Consider the following 23,971-nt stretch of genomic DNA (forward strand, 5'->3'; position numbering starts at 1 on the left):
CTCCAGCGATGCTTTTCCAAAGAAAATCGTGTCAGCAGCATACTGTAGTAAGCTAATATCCAACCCATCCCTCCCTACTTTAATCCCTTCAAATAGCTTCTTTTCCTGAGCTTCTTTCATCAATCCAATTAACCACTCAGCTACAATGTTGAACAAGAATGGAGCCAGTGGGTCTCCTTCCCTGAGACCTCCTTGAGGAAAAAACTCATCTGTGGGGATTCCATTTACCAGTATTGATATTGAGGTTGACTTTAAGCAGCCCTCAATCCACTTAATCCATTTGGTGCAGAACCCCATCCGATTCATCATATAGGAAAGAAAATCCCAACACACAGAGTCATATGCCTTTTCATAGTCTACTTTGAACACTAGGTAGCTTTTATTGCATCTCTTTTCTTCTTCCACAACTTCATTAGCTATAACTGCGCTATGCAGTAACTGCCTGCCCTCCATAAAAGCATATTGGCATTTGTCTATGATATAAGGCAGCACCTTCTTAAGTCTTCTAGATAGCACTTTTGCCATAGTTTTGTGACTACAACCTATTAAAGAGATAGGTCTGTAGTCATTAAGGATCATGTATCTTAGGGATCAACGCCAGAAAATACACATTGCTTCCTCTGGGAAAAACTTTATTAGCATGAAATTTGTCCAAAAATTGAAGCACATCTCATTTTAGGATATCCCAGAACTTTTTGATAAATTTAAAGTTTAATCTGTTGTGTCCAGAGATTTTCTCACTACTTCAATCCCAGATTGTTGCCCTCACTTCCTCCTCTTCAATTCGTGTCACCAACATATCATTATGTTGTTGATCAATGGACTTGAATTTGATCCCATCTAGCCTCGGTCTTTTGAATTCAAGTTCCTCAAATCTTTTTTTTGAAGAAAAGTCTGGTTTCCTCTTTGACTCTGCTTGGCTCATGTATCCAACACCCACCAACATACACTCCTCTAAGCATCTAGTAACATCGCTTCCAATTTACATCCAAGTGGAAATATCTAGAATTGTCGTCCCCTTCCTTAATCCATCTTGATCTTGCCTTTTGTCCGGCAATGGATTCAAATGAGCTCGCTGCCCACCACAAGTTCTCTTGTAATTGCTTTCTCAATTTGTCCTCTTGCTCATTCAGCTGCCTACTATCTCCTTCTTTTTCCAGTTTATTAAGCTCTAACTCCACTTTCTTCAATTTCTCTTGAGCATCTCCTAATTGATTTATATTCCATTCTTTTAGTCTCTGCTTTAGTTTCTTGAGTTTTTCTTTCAGGACATATCCCCCCCAGCTAGTTACAGAATTTTCCATCCAGTAGTCTTGTACTACCTTCTTGAATGATTTATCTCAAGCCAGCAATCAAGAAACCGAAATGGCTTTGGTTCCCAATCAACAATAGAGGATCGTAGCAAGTTGGGCAATGATTAGAAAAATTACAGTCCAATATTTCTTGAATATTGTCTTGCCATTTGGAAAACCACTCAACCGAGACAAGAATCCTATCAATTTGCTTTTTGCTGCCCCTTTTGTTTTGTACCAAGTAAATTTTTTCCCCACACTAGGTACTTCCTCAACCTCAAAGTCAGCAATCCAATCATTAAATTCCTTCAAGCTACCCCCACTTTGTATCCTTTGACACACTCCAACTCTTTCTGATGGACTTCTGATGCAATTGAAATCTCCTAAAATACAACATAAGCCCCCATTGTTTGCAGCTCTAAGTTGTCTAACTTCATCTCATACAATTCTTTTGGAAGCTTTATCACATGGTGAGTAACTATTAATTATAGTCACTTTTCCACCATCACCGGCCCATTTTCCTTCCAAATATATAAAGCCAGTGCCCTTCACCTTCATCTCCATTTTAAAAGTTTCATCACTCCTAATACACAATAATCCCCAGTATTATTAATTGTTGGCTGCATTTCCCATCTGACTTCAGTATCTCCCCACAAAGCTTGAGATAAAGTCTTGTCTATCATTTCCTTCTCAATCTCCTGTAGACATAGCATATCTACTTGTTCTTTCCTCACCAGTTTTTTGATTGAAGCCTATTTTAAACCCCTCACCAACCCCCTTATATTGTAGGTCACAATTTTCATCAAACACCAACATCGCTTCCCTTCCTCTGATTTATACCCTTGTATTTTCCCTCCATGTTGACTATTTTAGATATCATTGTTCCCTCCTGTTTGCTGAAATTTACTCCCATGTTTTGTCATTTCCCAATTGCTTGCTGCCTCTTTTACCAATTCACAGCTTCTGGGTGTTGAAACTGAGTTTGTTGATGTTGTGCCCTGTATTCTCTTGGAATTTCCTTCCCACTTGACAACCTCCTTCAGTCCATTACCTGCATTTTGTTTAGGAGATGCTGCCTGGGTGTAATTTATTGTGTTGTTACTTATTTCATTTTTTTTGTTTGCTATCTATTTGTGATTTTTGTCCCTTGTGCAAGTGTAATTTATCAATGGGCTCCATTTGTTTATTGCACCCCTTATTTCTTGTGTACACCTTCCATTTGTGACTGGGCCCATTCAGTTTGGGGCCCAAATCATTGAGCTCCTTTTTTTTCCCATCATTTAATTTTACACTGGGACCCATACATGGGTTTTCTTTTTTCGGCTCCTGTGTTGACTCCTGTTTCTCCCTATGCATTTCCTTTAATTCAAAATGTGTCTGCTAGTGTGTGTCCCTTTCTTCCCTTTTCTTGTCGATTTTGTTGATCTTTTCTCCCTCCTCATCAGAAAGCATAGTACCTGCCTCCCCTACATGGTGAATTTATGCTGCTAGGCTTTGCTTCCTAATATCCTCCATGTCCCCATCGTACTGGTTTGCAGTCTCAACCACCTTTTGTATATTTCCTCACCTAACCCACACTGAGTGGGGCCACCATTTAGTGAGTACGTGCTCCTGTCAACGATGTTGACCGTTGTTGCAGAGTCTAGGTAATAGCTAGTGGGGCAAAAGCTGCAACCCAAAGTTCCTTACAAGTTTGTCTCCCTCGACGTCTGATTCGTGTTGGTTCCCAGATGCTCACTGTTCGCCTAAGCTTCTTCTGACTAAATATCCAACCCAACCTCGCTCCCTTCTGAAGATATTTCTTCATAAGATTCTCCATAATCCCCTATGTTACAGTTGTTCTTAAATTTAGAAGGAATAATATTTTATTTTCTCATATAGAATTATGAGGTCATTGGACCAATATGTACATAAGTCTACTGATTATTTTAGGAAATACGGACAACTAATTCTAGGGAGACAAATCCCATAATTATGGAATTTATTCTAAATACATAATCCTAGTATTAATAGCAATATATAGCTGTGATAAAGAATATAAATACAATCAAGGATAAAATATAAACTTTCCTAAAATACACTAAGTAACACGATTTTGATAGTTTTGATTATGATAACCATAACATACCCTCCTCTACAATCTTTACCACATAAGCAACTCCATTAATGAATGTTGTTATTGTGTGGTTGATCATAGGAAGCCATGGTGTTCTTATAAGGACTCGTACCCTATTCAGTCTCTATAGGTCTTCTATGTCGTCATCCACATCCACCACCTCACCAATACCATTCACAATCTTTGTGATGTTTTCCTCATCCCATGAGTGTAGCAGAATCCCCCAACACATCACCCATGCTTGATTGGGATGGTGCTGCTGCACTCCTGTAATCACTAGCACTGTTCTGCTAACTCATTTCCTTTATCTTTGTCTCTCTTTTTCACCTTCGCTATGGTTGCCTCCTCTTTTGGCTGGTGTTTCTTGTTGATTGTCTCTATCGGATTTTGTTCCCTTTCGTGCTTCGGTAAGTTCACGTAAAGCTTTAAACCTTCCAGAACCAGATTGCCTAGTTGTCTTTTTAGTTTCTTTGCATTATCCACCCCTTTGAATCTCACAAACTTGTATCTACGACCACTTCTATTTCGGTTCCTTACAATGTAGACCTCCCTAAAGCCTTCCCACTTGTTGAACTCAATCCATAGTTCCTTTTCACCCATGTTTTCTGGGAACCTTGTGAAGTAGAGCGAGATGATGTCTAGTGCATCCTTCTAGTTTTTTGCCCCTTCCCTTCCCCCAACTGGTCACGATGGCCATCACACCGTGTTGCACATGCCCCTTCCCAAGGTAGTTGAGACATGGCCTATCTCTCACACTCTCTCTGTGTCTCTCTCCCTCCCACTCTTTGTTTCTCTCTCTATCTCACTCTCATTCTCAAATTATTTTTATGATAATTATTACATAAAGTTCATAACATAATTGAACAGTTAGTTAATTAGAAAATATATATTATTGAATATAAGTAATAGGAACTCTTAGAATTTGGGCTTAGGGCTTAACTCAAGTCCATAAAACCGACTTGTGAGGTTAGGATTGACCAAGCTCTATTTAAGCTATATCTTGAGTTGATGTAGGACTAAACCACCACCCTTAAGGCTGAAATTAAGGCAACCCGAAAGAGGCCACGGCAGCTTTCCAACAGGAAGAAAAGTAATAGAGATCAATCTTGGATTTTGGAGTAGAAATTGGTAGGTAGAGTCCAGGTCTCTTGGATACTTGGGGAGATAGGGAGAGAATCATACTTTTCTTTCATTCTTTTTTTCAGTTCTGTATCTCCATGATACTGATCACAGGCTATTAATTGCAATATTGTTCTTATTTCTGTTGTTGACAGAGCTACTTAATTATTACTATTATTTTTTTCTCACTTATCCTCCCTCCTGTCCCTCAATATTTTAATTATTTTTATTTTACAAAAGAAGGCTTACCTGAAACAGGAATATCATGAGGGAGTGAGGCATGAGATTTCTTACTAAACAGCCAAAAGTAAAAAACAGATCAAAGAATAAGACTAGGTAAATAATATCTTGGCCACTTATTCCAAGGCCTAGCTGACACCCAATTATATTAAGTTCTTTTTGGTTTATCAGTTTCCTTTTTATTATCTGATGGTTGAGAATAACAATTACCATGTTTGTATATTATGCAGTGGAAACTCGTCCTTTGGTCTTCTTAATACTTCTTCAGCTGTTATCCAGGTGCATGCCTGAAGCAATTTATTTTGACACTGCAAATTGAGCTTTTTTTTTTTAAGCCTTCTCACTTTTATTTTATGGTTTTTTAATTTGATACATGGTTGAAACAACATATATCTTTGAGAAATCTCTGTCCATATGTCTGTTGGTCCGATTCTGTGTATGTGTAGTATCTCTAGGTTGTCATTTTCAGGCTATGTGTGTGTGCTTGTGTGGTGGATGTAACAGATGTCATACTTTCTTTTTTCGTTGTTCTCTATTGTTTTTTTTCCCCTTTCCTTTTCTAAGAAGGAAAACGTGCCCGCATTTCTTCTTTAACCAAAAAAGACCCTGCTATATTGTTAATTGCAGGTGGAAACTGCAGAATCTTATTCAGTTTCAATGAAAAATGTGGTAATCAATGTTTCAGTTGAGGTACAAATGGATAATTTGTTAATATTAAAATTCAGACATACATGCATATAATTACAAATATATCTAAAATTAGGTCGGTACTTTTGGCAGGACCGTAAGAAAATTATTTTTGAGCAATCTAATGCATTAGCAGAAAGTGTAAATGGCCAAATTCTTATTCCAAAAGGTTTGCTTGACGAGGTAAGAGTTCTTTGTTCCTTTTGTTTAACATTGTTGCATATATGCATTTCTAAGAATTTCCTTTTATTTATATTTAATTATAGGTTGTAAATCTTGTTGAGGCACCTTTTCCCGTGCTTGGAAAGTTTAAGGAAACCTTCTTAGATCTTCTAAAAGATCTTTTGATTATGGTGAGCACTTCACATTTTGCTTTTTCAATTTTGTAGCATGTCATTATTGTGAATCCTATTAATAGTAATCCAGACAAAAAAATTGACTTTAGGGGGGTTTTGGCTTTGCAAATGTGATTAATTGTAAGCAAACTATCCCTATTAGGGACTTATTTAGGAACTGAAAATAATATTGCTTTTAAAGCTAGACCAATCACTTAACATGTGAAGTTACTGATTCCTGATTTATTGGTCTAACAGTGGTTGAAATAATGATAATTAGAGATGTATTTTTTCAATATTATATATATATATATATATATATATATATTTAATAACGAAATAATATAAAGTTGTAAGCAACCAATATAAAAGTTGATTGTACTGGTTGGGTGGGTCATTATGAAATGAAACATATATAAATGCCTCCAGGTTTAGAAGAATATTGAAAATAGAAGCTAACCATTGTGCATCATACCTGCAGGTTATGCAAAAGCATCAAAAGTATTTTGCTGTATGTGATGCTAATGGACAATTATTGCCTTATTTTGTTGCTGTAAGTTCTTTACATTAATTGGTCTTCTAGAATAACTGCATGCTTTGAAATTTTATTTGTTAAATGACATGTAATTTTCTCAGGTTGCAAATGGAGCAATTGATGAGACTACAGTGAGGAAAGGAAATGAAGCTGTGCTCTGGTATTCTTATCTCAACTTCTTATCGTGTCATATATAGTTTATTGAAAGAGAGTTGCTATGATACCCAGGCTCTTCTTTGGTATTGGTGTCCTTGATGAGTTGTGAAACATTTATTAGTTGTTGGTTATACTTGATGGCTTCTGGAAACTCTCCTTGATGTTTAAGCTATAATTGAAGATACATTAATGGTTTGCCTTTCTAACACAGTGCTCTTTAGGCTTGAGGATGAGAAAATACACAATCCCACTCTAGTTTGTGCTGAAATTAACTTCATTTAGAAGAATGGGAGCAACAAGAATTAAACTCATGATTACTTGGTCACAAAGGCTCTAATCCCGTGTTAAGAACCAACCAACCCAAAAGCTTAGGCTATTAGCTGACCTTTGAATAGTTTTATGTCTTTTGTGAACTCCAAACATTTATTGAGAGAAATGAGAACAAGCAACAACAATATTTGAAACAAGGTATTGATACCTGGGGAAAATGGGAATTGGAGTAAAGCCTTTACCAAAAGTTACCCAATATTGCTTTTTTCTTTGTTTATTAGAAATGTGTTATTGATGTAATATAAAACCATCCATTTGTCTTCTCCTAACAGCTTAAGCTCTTAGGATAGTTGGTTTATGGCATGATATTGGAGCTCTATAACAATATGGCCATCTTCATCTATAGTTATGTCCTTACCACCCTCCATTCTTACTACCAAATTTAATAAGTTAAATGCAGCACAAGGTAAAGGGTTGTGTGATACTGTGATAGGGCACACCAGAGATGTCACATAAAACCTTTCATGTGTTTTCACCTGACAACTTAAGCTTCTAGAATAGTCTGTTTATGACAAAATGAATATTAGAGATAATAGTATATAACCTCAACTGTCGTGCTAATTGGATCCAGTGATCTTTTACAACAAAGGGAGGGAAGGAGAGTGCTATTGTTTATTCAATTCTTAAGAATAAATTAACATATTTGCACAATGTAATGTGCACATCTTATGTTTGTACTTTACGGGGAAGCCACATTAAATTAACATTTTGACTATAATTGCAGGGCTCGCTATGAAGATGCTAAGTTCTTTTATGAGATGGACACTTGTAAAAGGTTTTCAGAATTCCGAAAGCAACTGAAAAACATTCTCTTTCATGTAAGTTGCAAATTAAACTTTTAGCTAAGTGCTTGTATGTAAAGCTGCTGCTAACCAGAATGTATAAAAGATTCTTCTCTCTTAATTGGAAAGTTGAACAAATAGCTATTTATCGTTTACTATTTTTTATTTTTATTTTCCATTAGTATTTTTATTTTCTTCTAAATCAGGTCATATAATTTCTTACAAGTTCATTGTTGATATTGAGAAGAAAATAAGGGATAACTTAGATAATTTAGATAATGATACTATGTGAAAGTTGTAGAAAATACAGTGCTTAACCTCTGGTATCTTGTTTGTTTTGATAACGTGGAATGAAACAGGAGAAGCTTGGAACCATGCTGGATAAGATGACTCGTGTTGAAAACATGGTTACTAAACTAAGTTGCCTCCTAGATATCAATGAAGATGTGCAACAAATTATCCGGGATGCTTCCTCACTTGCTATGTCTGTTCTTGCCACTGCAGTTGTCACTGAATTTACATCACTTTCAGGAATTATGGGGCGTCATTATGCCCTTAGAGATGGATACTCAGACCAGGTTGTTTAATTTTTGGTTGGCTATTATTTGATAATCTAAAAAATCATGTTTTGCCCTTGCAATCTTTAATACTTCATTGCATCCTATTCGGTTACTAGCTACTTAATATCTGTACATAATTTTTCTTTTCCTTGTCGCTTTTTGCAGATTGCAGAGGCCTTGCTTGAGATCACACTTCCTAGATTTTCTGGGGACATACTTCCCAAAAGTGATGCTGACATAGTTTTGGCAATTGCTGATAGGTGAAACTGATTTCAGAATATAAATCTTTTCCTGTTTATTTTAGTGATCATTCAGATTTAGTGATTGAGGTTTATAGGCAGAGTTGGTTAGCTATTTACTAACCAATCAGATTAGCATTCAAATTCAAAAATAAAATAGAAAATATAAGGTTAAGACCAGTAAAAATCTCATCTATTCTAAAGATTATAGAATTAATTTATTCTAATGTTTCCTAACAGCTTTGACCGTAGTATTTTCCTTCTTCCTGGTCTTGACATTATTGCCAAAAGAATCAGCTATGCTATTGCATCCCTCCAGGAGTCCCCTTTCCTTTAATTCCTTATTTCTATCATGGAGCTGTCTTTCGTTTCACTACGAAATGAGTTTATACTGCAAATTGTTATACTAGAATATGTCCCAACTGATTTTGACAACATAGCTCTGCATCTAACGAGATATGATAGTTGTCTGCAGATTAGATAGCCTGCTAGGTTTATTTACTGCTGGTTGTCAACCTAGCTCCACAAATGACCCGTTTGGTCTACGAAGAATTTCATATGGTCTTGTAAGGATGACATACTTTTCATCTGTCTAATTTTTGTTCATGTTCTTTTCTATTTCCTTTTGTAATTTTTTCCTTAAGTTTAAATTCTAGAAAGACAATTGCTTGCACTCAAAGAGATGCACTATATACTCCATGTGCAACTATTGGTGGAAAAGAATAAAAATCTAGATTTTAAGAAGGCCCTAGAACTTGCTGCAGATGCCCAGTCCATTAAAGTAGATCCTCATGTAACAGATGATGTAAGATGAATGTCTTTCATAAATTTAAATTTCCATTAAAGTAGATCCTCATGTAATAGATGATGCAGATGTCCAGTTCGATTTTGATTATTTTTAGGAAAACAATTTCTTTTTGTTTATCTAAAACCTAAGCCATACTTACCTCCTGAATTGCTTATCATTTTGAACACCATTGACTTTACACATATATACTAATTACCAGATATTTCTAACATGTATCAAATTGTTGGAGCATATGGGGTTAGACTATTGTATGAGTTAGGGAGAGATATGTCATTAGCATTTGCACCCATTATAGGCAATTTTAAAGTGTATCTTTGTTGCAGATCAGAAATTTAATAAGTGATCACTAAGATATTCTTTCATTTGTCTTTTTTTATGCATCTGATAAGAACTTTGGGAGAACCACACTACAAAAGCTAGTCATTGTAGTTGACGAGTTCAATGCCTTATAAACCCCACCCCAAAATCCCACATTTCTAATGTAGGACTGAAGTCCCATTTCTCGCAATTGGATCCTAACATCCAGCCAAACTCCACATCCGCGTTGCTTGTTTTTAGATGAGAGACATGGTGAATAGCTCAGATACTAATTAATAAGAACTTTGGGAGAATCATACCACAAAATCTAGCCAGAGCACCAGAATCCATTACTTTCTATGCAGGACTCGACTTCCATCCATGCCTTGCAGTTGGATCCTAACTGTATCACTACTATAATTGGATACCTGATGTTTTGCTCACCAACTATTTTAACAATGATATATTTTCCTATAGAACATGTGCCCTAAACATCTTGCTGTATTTGTGCATATACTATTATACTCTGATCCTATTTTAATAATGCTTTGTAATGTTTTTTATGACATGATATTATACTTTGATCCTAAGAGTGGTCAGGTGAGTTTCACCATGCTGCTATATTTTTTTAACAGGTTGACAAGGGGGTGAATGCAGAATTTGTTCGATCGATCCTTGTAGAAAGAGCAAATTTTCCCTGTCTTGCAGCAAAATCAGCGTATAAAGTAAGTATTCCTCTTTCACTTTACTCCATATTCCTTTGACATTGATCATTGATGTATACTGCTAATTGTTTTTCGTGATTAACTACATCATGGAGGTTCTATGATAAATGGAAATATGTATTTGTAGTTACTTAGTAATAAAATATGCTATCTCTCAGCTACATTTTGAGATTTTGAGATTTAGGCTGAATATCTTGTAGATCTTATAATATTCTTTCCCTAATTATAGGAAACCTCATTTACAGAATTTCTCTCCCTCTCTCTTTGTATGTATGTGTGTGTATATAGCACGAATGAGAGAACATGAAGGCATGCCAACACTCATGCCCTGAGATGTATTTACGCTAAAGAATATTTATTCAGAAACAATGTCCGAGTATGAATATGATCCAATATCGTATGTAGCAGCTGAAGTTAACATTTGCTACTTTAGGGAGCTTTCCAATATAGCTTAGCTAAGTAGGTAACTAACCTGTAACTGTAAGTTAGGTGTACAGCTGTCGGCCTAAACTGAAAAATAACATTCCTCTATGAAGGAAATCAACTTATTCAATTTTTATTACTTTTTAAAAGTTTTTATATATTCCTGATTGTTTACAATGGTTGATTCAGATGGAAGAATTATCTAAAGGAACCTTTTCCTAAAGTTGTTGAAGCATACTCCTGGCCAACAAGAATTGTCCGTGGGAAAGAAGATGAACTTCATATGGAGGTATTTTTTTCTTATTTTAATTATTGTAAGTATATAGAGGAAAATTACAGTCAAATCTTAAACTAACCAATTTTAGGAGTTATGCATAACATAAAAGCCACAACATTTATGAATAAATTTAAGAATGGTTGCCTTTACTCATTATAGCATAAAATAAATCACAGCAATAATTTGGGTGGTAATGCTACCAGTGTTTTAATCTATCTTGTGGATTTCATTAATATATCTAAAATGAATAATAAGTTTGTGCATTTGATTGTCTTTATTTTCCCATTTTATTTGGCTTTTTCTCCTAGTTAAGGTTTAATCTAGACATACTAGTATAACTCAACTGAAAGATAAGCAGGAGGCAGATGACCTAAACTTAATCCTGGAAGTATAAGATTGTTACTCTTTATTTTGGAGATGAAATTTGTAGTTTGAATGACAATGATGAGAACATAGCAACTAATTTGTTTGAATTTTTATATTTGATCTAATTATTGTTTATATATACGAATGACTTCTTTTCACTTCTAGGTCTATTAGTTTTGACATTTCTCTTAATGCTTAAACTTACATGATTAGGTGGACGAGACTGCTTTTGTGACAAATGAAGAGAGTGTTTTATGCGGCACATTTTTGTCAGTCAAAAAGAGTATCAATCCTGGTACTTTTTCTTTAACTTGGTACTTTAGCTAATATCATTAATTTCCTTTTACACGACATTGGATTTCCTTTTCCAGTTTCCTTATTTATATTATCATATTTAATTTTCTTTGTACAGGTTTTGGCATCGATGATTTTGCAGAAATTTCATGTCAGTTAATACAGCCGCTTGAGGATTTCTTCAATAATGTCTTTATAATGGTGGTATGTTGTTAATCTTACTGCTCTTATATAATTAGATAATGGGTGTTAATATATTTGTGCTGACTCTGAATACAAGCACTTTAGTAGTAGTGTTTCATGGAATTGAAGGAAGAAGACTATTACAAGCCTGATATATATAGATAAATAAAATAAGTCCACGAATAAAATTGACTCGGAATTACTGGTCGTCTAAAGGACTTTATATTGCAGAGATTTTCTTCCAAAATTTAGTCTTATAAGGAATTTTTGTTCTTGGTTATAAAATTATGTTTTTACTCTTATTATTGTTATCGTTTAGTAGTGCTTTTTGCTGTAAAGTTTGTCTTATGCTATTATCTGCAGTTTGAGTTGGATAACCATAATTGGAATGTTTTTAACTGGAACTACTCTAATTTTCTTTCTGGTGTAAAATAGGACGATGACAAGATCAGAGTAAACAGGTTAGCTCTGCTAAAAGGAATTGCTGAACTCCCTAAAGGAATAGCAGACCTTACTGTTCTGCCAGGATTTTAAGGATTGGTAAAATTATTTATTTCCATAGGATATAGACCATATTTTTTTTAGGCTCCAAAAGTTTTGACCAATTAGGCCATATTTATTTTTTTCGCCCTCTTGATTGTTGTTTGGGTGATGCTAGGTGCACCAGTGTTATTGCTTGTGCACCTAGTAATTTTAATTAATTCCGTAAATGTTCTTGTGCTTTCTTCTTCCTTTTTAAGTTGGTTTCAAAGGTTTTTTCATTTACGCTTCCATGCTTTGTTCTTCGCTTTCTCCCTTTTGTGTTGGTTTTTCATTGTTGAGAGAGGTGCTGCTTCGGTCGAGGTGAAAGTGTTACAGGTCGGTGGTGATTATTATAGTGGTTGGTTCGTTGTTGGAGGTACACTAGGTACGCACTGTTGTTGGGTGAGTGAGTTGATTAGTTGGACACTCATACGCTGGGCGATTGACTAAGGATGAAAAGATAATTATTGCTTATATGACAAAGTCAATGGTTAAACCAAGAAACATTTTGTTAACGTTGAAAGAACACAATGTCAATAGTTGTACAACAATCAAACACATATACATACAATGCAAGAAGTGCATAACGTTCTTCCATTAGAGAAAATGATACTGAAATGTAACATTTAATGAAGCTTCTTGAATGGTATCAATATATTCATTGGCATAGATTAATGGATGAAGATGTGGTACGTGATATCTTTCAGTGCCACCCTGATGCAGTGAAGTTATGCAATGCAAGTAATTTGGTATTTTTGATAAATAATACCTACAAAACAAATAGGTACAGACTCTCACTGCTTGACTTTGTTGGTGTGACACCAACGGAGATGACATTCTCTGCTGATTTTGCATATTTGGAGGGTGAATGTGTTAATAATGTGGTATGGGCTTTAAAACGGTTTCAAGGTTTATTTCTAAGACGTGATGCCCTCCCTAGAGTTATTATGATTGACAGAGACCTATCATTGAAGAATGCAGTGAAAACTATATTCCCTGAGTGTACAGACTTGTTGTGTAGGTTTCACATCGACAAGAATGTCAAGGCAAAATGTAAATCTCTAATTGGTCAAAAAAATGCTTGGGAGTATATGATGGATGCCTGGGGAAGTTTGGTTGATTGTCCTTCGGAACATCAGTTTGATGATTGCCTTAAGAAGTTTGAAATTGCTTGTTCACCTTGGTCAATATTTGTTGACTATGTTAATGAAACATGAATAATCCCCCACAAGAAAAAAATTGTTACAACCTGGAAGAATGAGGTGATGCACTTAGGAAACACAACAACAAACAAGTATGAAAATGTTCAAGTTTTTGTATTAGGGTTGATGAATTGATGAATTTTAATTATTGTATTTGTTTATTTTTTTGTGTATTTCAAATGTAGGGTTGAATCTATTCATTGAGCTTTAAAAAGAGTATTACATAATAGCCTTGGAGACTTATGTAGTGTTTGGGATTCCATAAATAACATGATCATGCTGCAACACACTAAAATTAAAGCATCCTTTGAAACAAGTACACATGTGGTTGGACATGTTTTTAAAGTTACCTTATACAAGAGGCTTCTTGGCATGGTTTCAAGGTATGCTTTAAATTAGATTGTTGCTGAGTTTGAGTGTGTACATTATGCTGGCAAGAATCCTTCTTCTTGGCATGGGCCGCTGCTATTGCTGGTGCCACTAGGACCTCAGGGATATGTGGCTCCACATATGGAACATCTTGCGTCACAGGTGGATGTCTAGCCAGATCAGCAGGCTATGCCGATGTCATGAATGGATGAGAAATCATGAGGAATCATTCCATGTAATCTGATGCACATTGTCCTGACACAACACATATCTTCCCTGCTACTGCAAGATAGTCAAAGTAATGCATCCACCTATCGTCAATATCTTCAAATGATAACATGAAACCTGTAGTCTATGGAGGAATGGTATGAACGTATCCAAGTTGCGCACCACCCTCTTTGGTCGGTGTCTGACCACAATGGGACCCCATCGTAGATGACCTGAAAAGCATGAAATCAAATCAAACTCTTGCACTCCGTGGTGCTCACCGTAAGGCATCCAGCAAACATCAGGAATTGTGAATCCATCTAGATGTTTCTAGTACATCGATGCAGGTAATGACTTCAAAGAAGTCTTCATAGCAATCCACCGGCAAGCACGTGGTGAGATCTCATCATAGTCTGGATCAGTCAAACACTCAGCAACAGAGGAAAAATGCCCATATATCCAACACTACAAAGATTAGATCAAAATAAAACAAATGTCAAATGAACATATTAAAAACATAGTCCAAATTAACATATTAAAAACATATTAATTTCCTGTAATAGAGTGATGTAACTAACAAGCTGTCGGTCGCCGCTCTTACTAGCATCATTCAAATGATCATACATATGCACTAGGGCGGCAGCTCCCCATGCATAGCTTCCACTCTGACTTAAGTCTCGGAAAGCGTAAAAAAAATAACATGAACATGTGTTGCACTCTTATTAGCAAAAAGAATGCAACCTAACAAATGCAGCAAATAGGCACGAGCTGCAACAGTCAATGTCCGGCCTCACATCTACTCTGATATATATCTTGTAGCTACGATAGGCGTACGTATGCCTCATGACATTATGTTGTCTCATCTCTAGCTTCCTCTCTGGAGACTTCAAGTAACTCCATCAACATCAAGATTGCTTCGTCGACATGCAGAGGCTCGAAGCTGTGGAATGTGCCTATAATTGGAAGATGAAGTAGAGACGCCACATCATCCAGGGTGATGGTCAGATCTCCAACAGGAAGATGGAAATTGCTAGTTTCCTTATGCCACCTCTTCACAAAAGGGGATATAAGTCCCTGATCGCCAGTGTCTACTGAACATGTGATTAAAGGACTTAATTATGTGGCAGCGACTAGCCTTTCAATTTTTGGAGCAGGTCTCCCAAATTTCTGAACCTTCTTTCCATGGGAGGATAACTTCAATTCAGGATATTCTTGCAAAAAACAAATAAATGATTCAACAACTTATAAAAATAATAATTAAAATTATGACAAATTTAAATAATAACAAATACTTAACAAATAAGTTTAACTAAAAAATTTAAATACCTCTTCATTCCATACGATGACTACAACATGGTCACCATAGTCAGTCAGCACCGATGGGTCACGCGGCCCACCTGGAAATCCCTCAACATCATCAGCAGTTTCTTCAGCATCATCAACGTCTTCATGTTATATAAAGGTTCTTTAGTTATGGTAAGATTTAATCATATCTTTATCTCCATAACTCTTAAAATAAGATATGATTAGGTAAGATATAAGAGAATTATGATAGGATATGATTAGATTAGATCCCTTAATACCTGAACCATAAGATTAAAATATTAATGGTAACAGAAATATTATTTATTCTCTGGATCGGGTCAGACCATTGGGGCTCGGCCCAACGAAGCTCAAATGGTACACGTCCAGTAAACCAAGATATTGGGCTCGATAATGTATAAATTGAATAATGTAATAAATTAAATTAAATTAAATGAGTATAAGTAAATCATGAACTATAATAAAGCTATAAGTATCACAGATATTTGCCAGCTTTTTGCAATTTGAAATAGTTACTGCTGAATATGAAGTCTCACAGTCTTATTAGATTGATTTTAGACATCACCAATATGTTATATGTGACATTTCTTCATAATTTGCTTCTCTTTTCCATACAGCATCCTTCACATTTAATGTCATGCTTATAATTATTTTTCTTTATACTCCTCTATGAGTCTTTCATATCTTCTCATAAAGCGCACACACATCTTGCTTAATCTCCACTTGTAGTTGACTATTTGTGGTTATGGCTATAATAAGCATCCATTTATGATTGAAGTAATTTTAAAAGGATTGAAGAGTACTGCAAGTATTTTAAGCATGGGGATTTTGACTAATGCTATTTTGAGTAAAGTTATGGTTGCATCCCATCTTTAATTACATGGAAAGGTTCATTAAGGTGTTTTGTCATTAATATTTTAAAAGCATTGAATAGTTGACATTTATCAACATGTGGATTTGATTGGGGCAGGAAAACTCCTTTAGGCAAGACCCATAAGTTAATATTAGGATCATGCTACTTGCCTCATCACGATAAAAAAGAAAATTAAACTAAGCAGATCAAACTCAAGTAAATGATTCATAAAAAACAACTCAAATTACACTCACAATCCCTGACTTTTTTCAAATTACACGTAACATTAACTTTTTTTTTATTCCTATTCACTAATCCCTTTTATATTTGAAAATATTACACTGACATTTTCTTATATTATACTTGCATTCCCTAAAACAGAGATTACTATAATGGTTAAAAAAATAGGGAATGTCGGTGTAATTTTATGAAATCTCATGGATCGTTAGTGTAATTATTAAAAAAAAATAGACTGATGGCATATCAAACTCAAAAACTTAAGTGTGAGTAGGCAATAGAAAATTAAAGGGATAAAAAGAGCTTGCATGGTGTTTGGTAGTTCCTTCTTTATTGTTTGTTTTTATCTCCACCTCCTATAATGATAGAATCTTGATTTCAAGTGCTTGATGTGGTCTGTATGCAGGCAAAATTTGCTTAACACTTAAAGCATTTCTCAGACTAGGATCGAAGAAGGCATTTGATTTTAGTGTTTCTTTGCCGCTAAAGAAGAAAAAATAGAAAGGTTACTTAAGCTGCTAAAGGTAGTTTAGTGGAGTGTGGAGCAAAAGTAGTTTGTTAAATGCTTTATGTTTAAAATTTAGCTTGTGCATTAGTTGTACACTTGTACTTAAAAAGAAAAAGAAGGAAGGTGGATAGGAGTAAGACAAATCATACCGTATCAATAACATCCACCTTAATTAGCTTTAGCTTCTAGTTTGTACAATATCTGATCTTGAATTTATAGCTAGTATTAAAAGAGTCGTTAGAACCAATAGATATGAAGAATGGTCATACCTCAGCAGAACGAGACATGATTTCTACTAGAAAATATTTATGATAATAGTTGTAGTCTAGATTGTATCTTTTACATTTTATTATTTCATGAACATTTAAATCACTTAAACATTGTTATTGTTGGAAAATATATTAATGCCTTCGCAAAATTATTTACACCCCCCAACCGAGGGTGTTGCTAGGTGCACCCAACATTTTTCATTAATGCCCAAAATGCCCCTAGTTTGTTGTTCCTTTTTAAGTTACTTTTTCGGTTTTTTTATGCGCTAATGGTTTTGTGCTTCCCTTTCTCCCTTTCGTGTTGGTTTTCCATTGTTGAGAGAGGTAGTGGTTTGGTGGAGGTGAAAGTGTTACCAGTCGGTGATTGTTGCGGTTGTTGGTTCGTTTTCGTCGGAGGTACACCAGGTACGCTTTTTTGGCTAAGTGGTGATCCGTAAGCCAATTTTTCACATATGGATCAACTTGATCCGTATGATTTATACGGATGAAGTTGATCCGTAAGTACGAAGTTCATCCGTATAAAGCATACGGATCAACTTCATCCGTATGGTTTATACAGATGAAGTTCATCCGTATAAACCATACGGATGAAGTTGATCCGTATGTTTTATACGGATGAACTTCATTCGTATAAACCATATGGATCAACTTCATCCGTATTGGTTTTTTGATTTTTTTTAATTCCTTAAAGTTTTATTTTTTTTAATTGTTAATATGTTAAAGAGTGAATAGGCAATTTAGTCCCTGAGATTGTAACCAGTTTGCATATTAGTCCCTGACTTAAATTTTAATTCAAAATAGTCCCTAACTTTACCTCCGTTATGCAAATAAGTCCCTACTGTTAAAATCTAATTTCCTCCGTTAATCAAATGTCTATTTGGCAAACCTCAGTCCACGTAAGCATCCCAATGTGGCATGTTTGAGTCCAAGTCAGCAATCCTATGTGGCAAGGCAAGGACTGAATTGAAAAATTAGGTTAAAAAGAAATCAAAAATGAAGTAAACGCATTTTCCCTTTCACTGTCTTACTGCTTGTAGGGTTTTTTAACTGTTTGCAGTTTGCTCTTCCCTCCCCTGCATTCTCTTTGTCGGTGATTGTGAGTGTTCGCGCTTGGCAGTCAAGTTGGTGGTTTTTTTGCATTCATTTTGTTTGCATTGTTTTGGTGGTTTCATTTGGGGTTTTATATGTTCAAGGGGTTTCATTTGCATTGTCTTCGCTCTTCGTAGGGAGGTTTATGGTCTTTTATTATTTTCGTTTATGATGCTTTGTTTTTATAGATGACATTGTATGTTGTTGTGTGATGTGCCTATGTTTGAGTTTGAGTTAGGTTTTTTATTTCCTAATATATGACAATGTTTGTGGTTTCTGATTGTGTAGAATGAATGACAATATAACTTTAATATTGCACCATGGAGGAAGATTCACTCCACGTGCCAGTGATGGAAAGGTTGAAAATATAGGCGGAGAATTTGACGTTTGGGGGATATATCTGCAGATTGCCTGAATGCATTTATCTTATATGATCTGGTGAAAGCTTGTAAGAAGAATAACAATATAGGAGAATGTTTTTGGTTGATTGATAAGGACTAGATTTTAATCATAGGTTAAGGAGTTGTACAACTGATGGAGATATATTACACTTAGTTAGGGATGCTTTTGAAAATGAGAATGAGATAAATGTTTATTTTCATCATGAAGTAGATCCAATTTTAGAAGAAGTCCCACAGATGTTGTACTTGGAATGTGATCCAATTCCAGAAGCTGTTGAGAATGAGGATGATTTAGATGATGTACCTGTTGCTGGCCATGAGGAAACTAAGTTTTAATTCATTTGTACTTGGTCCGACATGGTTACTATAATTAATTAATATGATTAATTTTTACTTGATCACCATTGATGCAGATGTTGGTGCTGGTGAGCATGTTGGTGCTGGAGAGCAGAGAGATGGTGGTGAGCAGAGGGATGCTGATGCTAGTGAATAGAGAGATGGTGGTGAGCAGAGGGATACTGATGCTGGTGAGCAGAGGGATGCTGGTGAGCAGAGAGATGCTGGTGAGCGAAGGGATGTTGATGCTGGTGAGCAGAGAGATGGTGGTGGTGAAGAGAGAGATGTTGCTGATAGTGAGGAGGAAAAGGAAGTTGACAATGATGAGTGGTTTACAAATTTCTCTTGTATGATGAATGAAGTTGAAGCTGAAGTTGAGACAAATGGTTATCATTCAGAGGAGCTTAATATCCCATTAGTAGTGATGATGAAGATGAGGATGTTGAAGTTTATCCTCAATATAGTCAAAGTAGTGGAGTTGGTGAACAGAAGTTGGAATTAGGGATGAAGTTTGGTACTCTATATGAATTTAAATCTGCCTTGAGGGAGTATAGCATATTGATGGGCAAGGAGTTCAAGTGGAAGAAGAATGATAAACAGAGGGCTAGAGCAAAATGCAAGAAGACATTTTGTGATTGGGAAATCTACTGTGCAAAGAATGAAGTTAGAAACTCTTTTCAGATAAAGACATTTAAGCATAATCATAATTGCTGCAGAGAAGTGAACAACAAACAAGCAAATAGACAGTGGGTGGTCAGTAAACTTAAGGGCAAACTCAGAATGTAGCCAACCCTTAAATGTGTTGAAGCTTTGGAATATTTCAAGCAAGAGTTTGGAGTGCACATTGAAGTTACAAAGATATGGAGAGCCATGAAAGAAGCAAAGCAACTAGTGGAAGGGAATGAGAGGAAACAATATGCCATAGTATTTGATTATGCACATGAATTGTTGAGGAGCAATCCTGGATCAACAGTTAAGATCAACACAGTGCCAAGTCCAGAAGGTCCACCACAATTTCAGAGGCTATATATTTGTCTTGCTGGCGGTAAAAAGAGGTTTGTTGCTGGATGTAGACTGTGCATAGGTCTAGACGGATGTTTCCTAAAAAGTGCATTTGAAGGAAACTTGCTCTCTGCTGTTGGGCTTGATGGCAATAACCACATCTTTGTTATTGCTTATGTTGTTGTGGACATTGAGAACAAAGACAATTGAAAATGGTTTTTAAATTTGTTGCACGAAGATCTTGGGGATTACATACATAATGGGTGGAATTTCATGTCGGACATGCAAAAGGTATGACATGGTGTGATTTGCAATTTTTATCATAAGTTAGGTATTTAATTGAAGTTAATGACATAAGTTAGGGACTAGTCCAGAAGTATTTACTACTTTGCTGCAATTTTTCAGGTACTTATTTTAGCTTTACAGGAAGTCATGTCTGGTGCACCTCATAGATTCTGTGTCTTGCATCTTTGGAAAAATTTTACAAAGCAATGGAAAAGCAAGGAACTTAAAGGAATTGTGTGGCAATGTGCAAAATCCACTAGTGTTGCTGAGTTTGAAGGCCATATGGCCCATTTGAATACAATCAACTACCAGGCTTGTGAGTATTTGAATAAATGGCGCAAACAAGCATGGACAAAAGCCCACTTCAGTACAATATCCAAGGTGGACAATATATGCAACAACACTTGTGAGGTATTCAATTCCAGAATTCTGCATTACAGATGCAAGCCTATTATCACAATGCTTGAAGAAATTAGAAGTTATATCATGAGAACCATGGCTGCCCGCAAGGTTAAACTTTCTGGAAAGCCTGGACCATTATGTCCAATGAAGTATAAAAGACTAGAAAAAGAAATTCATTTTGATCAATGGACTCCCATTTGGTGTGGTGATAACATAGGTCTGAGATATGAGGTCCACATGTGAGGGAATAAGGTTGAGGTCAATTTAGCTGAATGCACATGCACTTGTGGAGTATGGCAACTAACAGGTTGTGTTCTTTATAGTTTTTTTTTTTTCATTCCTAACCTACATGTGTGCTGATTTTACAACTTTGATGTAGGGATGCCATGCTGACATGCCATTGCAACAATAACTCACAAAGGAGGGAAGCCTGAGGACATGTGTGTCATGAGTGGCTGTCAATAGAAGCTTATAATAAGACATACCAGCATTTTATTGAACCAGTCCAAGGACCACAATATTGGGGCCCAGACGCAGTATACACACCCTGTTCCACCACATAAAAGGGTCCAGAGATGAAGGCCAAAGAAAAATAGAAGGAGATCTGTAGATGAGGACAATGTCACAGGACATAGGCTAAAGAGGAAATTGGTTGAGTTTACATGTGGAAGGTGTGACCAAACCAATCATAACATTAGAAGCTGTAAAAACATTGGAGTTCCTGTTAGGCCAAAGAAATATGTTGCACCATCAACTTCAAATGAGGATGACCACCTATTATCTCAAGATGAACAAGCTTTGAATGAGGGTGAAGAAGCTGCTGCTCATGTTCAACAAGATCCGATGGAGATTAATTTATCTCAACCTCATTTGTCACAAGATAGTGACATGGAGTTGATGGTAAATATTTGTCACAACAAAGTAGTTTTATCTCAACCTAATTTGTTGCAGCACTCCATTTTTATATATTACAATTATTCATGTTTGGCATTTGCATGTAGGTCCCTGCAACTATTGTTCCACCAATAGCAAGGAATAAGCTAACCATAACAAGAGCAAAACAAAGAAAGGTTACTGATAAAGATGATGCAGTATAAAGAAAACTGAATATCCATTTTTTGTTGCATTTTGAAGGTTGCTGAGTTTGAAGGTTGCTGATGAAGAAAACTGAAGAAGCATTTTTTGTTGCATTTTGATATTAGGATGTGTAGTTGTATATTTTGAAAGCTTCACTGGCATGTGAAATGATGTAAACATTATGGCCTACTGAACAATTGCTTCTAACTACCATGCTTTGGGATGTCAAACATTATGTGAAATTGATTTAATGTCATGTTTCTTCTCTTTTTTTTATAAATTATACACTGTGTTGGATTTGGAGTTGGAGTAGGACCACCTAGTTTAGTGCTACTTCAATAAATTCAAAAGGTTATACAACAACAAATTATATTTAATAAACTGCAAATTTCAGCAACAAATTTCACCAACAGATTATATTTAATTGAAATGGGTAATTGGCAGTAGCAACAAATTACTTCCTACTACAAATTCTTCAGCAAAACAACAATTACAATATCAAAAGATGTTATTACACATTTTACCTAAAATACATTCCCCCTAAAACTAACATTACAATTAAAAATGAAAAACCTAACAACACAATGTTTGTTAAATTTCTCATTTTCTTCTGCAAAGCTTCAATTTGTAGCCTTAAATCAGCCACTACCATTGTTTCTTTTGAGACAGAAGACGAATTAGAAAGTTGGTTTTCTTCTTCAACCCATTGAAAAAATTGACAGTTATTTGGGTTTTTTTGGGGTAATGCACAAGTATAGAATAGCCTTCCTGGGTTCCTCCTTGTTCTTGCAGTTCGAATAGCTGCACGTCATCCATGGTGGCATTGCCGAATGAAACTACCAGAAAATGCACAACAACTGCCACTTGCAGACATGGAGAAATCAAGTGAACAAGAAGCAGCGACTGAGCCTCAGAGGAGAAGAAGAAGAAGCGACTCAGCTTGGGAAACCAGCAGCTTCGTAAACCCTAATTTATTTGGGGAAGAAGAAGAAGCAACCTTGCGTGAGAGAGAATTTATAGATGCAGACCTCAGTGCCACGTTGGACAATCTACGTGGCACTGAATTGCCACCTATGCACCTCACTAACGTCGTCACCTGAGAATTTAACGACAGGGACTATTTTGCAAAACTTATGTAAAGTTAGGGACTATTTTGAGTTAAAATTTAAGTCAGGGACTAATATGCAAACTGGTTACAATCTCAGGGACTAAATTACCTATTCATTTTATGTTAAATTACTCATTTGGTCCCTATAGTTTCATGATTCATATCTTTTTAGTCTCTATAGTTTGATAGTGATTTTTTTAGTCCATATAGTTTATATTTTATTACAAATTATGAATTATATATTTATTACAAATTATATATAGTATTAGTATATAATTTAATTATTTATCTACAAATTAGTTATAAATTATCACTAATTTTTTATTACAAATTTTCTTATGATAAATTAGTTACAAATTATTTGGTAATATTTATGTATTTAATTTTTATTGATGATATTAATCAAATTTTGATGATAAGGACTAAAATGGAATTAAAATATAAAGTATAGGGACTGATATAAGATTTTTATTTATTTGTAGTTTGTATAATTATGTAGAGTTTTGTATGATGTGGAAATTTTTTATTTGTTGTTAAGATAGACGAAGATCAATAGATGTATGATGGTATAATGTCTAAAGAAGTTGATATGGATGATCAAAATAAACAAGAATGTGGTGTGAATGAAAAACATGTTGATTATTTGGAAGCGTTCAATACTTCTCAGGTAATAATGTTCATTATTGTGAGTGATTTGATAAAATGAATGTGTTGTAGAAGACTAAAATTGTCTAGGTTGCGTTGTAGGTGTTTGGTACTCGAGATGATGTTTTGCAATGGGCTCGATCAGTTGCTCATGAAAACGGATTTGTTGCAGTCATTATGAGGTCTGACACACAGATTGGTAGTAAAGGAAGGACTTCACTTGTGTTAACTGGTTGTGAAAGGAGTAGTCAGCGTAGGTGTAAGAAGAAAGATTTTGTTAGAAGAGATACTGAGAGTAGGAAATGTGGGTGTCCCTTCAAGCTTCGTGGGAAACCAGTGATTAGAGGGCAAGGTTGGATGGTGAAGTTGATG

General features: G+C 35.5%; 1 protein-coding gene and 1 pseudogene across 1 annotated transcript; both read left to right on the forward strand.

The window, feature by feature from the left end:
• Positions 1 to 4,407: 4,407 nt before the first annotated feature.
• Positions 4,408 to 22,077, forward strand: LOC102665689 (glycine--tRNA ligase, chloroplastic/mitochondrial 2-like; annotated as a pseudogene).
• LOC106798241 (uncharacterized) lies at positions 19,585 to 20,292 on the forward strand. The gene is made up of 2 exons (XM_014774223.1): positions 19,585 to 19,833; positions 19,906 to 20,292. The coding sequence occupies exons 1-2, from the start codon at positions 19,585 to 19,587 to the stop codon at positions 20,290 to 20,292; spliced, it is 636 nt and encodes a 211-aa protein (XP_014629709.1).
• Positions 22,078 to 23,971: the final 1,894 nt, after the last annotated feature.

Source organism: Glycine max, chromosome 3 (genome assembly GCF_000004515.6).
Source record: "Glycine max cultivar Williams 82 chromosome 3, Glycine_max_v4.0, whole genome shotgun sequence".
In the NCBI taxonomy this organism is placed as follows: domain Eukaryota; kingdom Viridiplantae; phylum Streptophyta; class Magnoliopsida; order Fabales; family Fabaceae; genus Glycine; species Glycine max.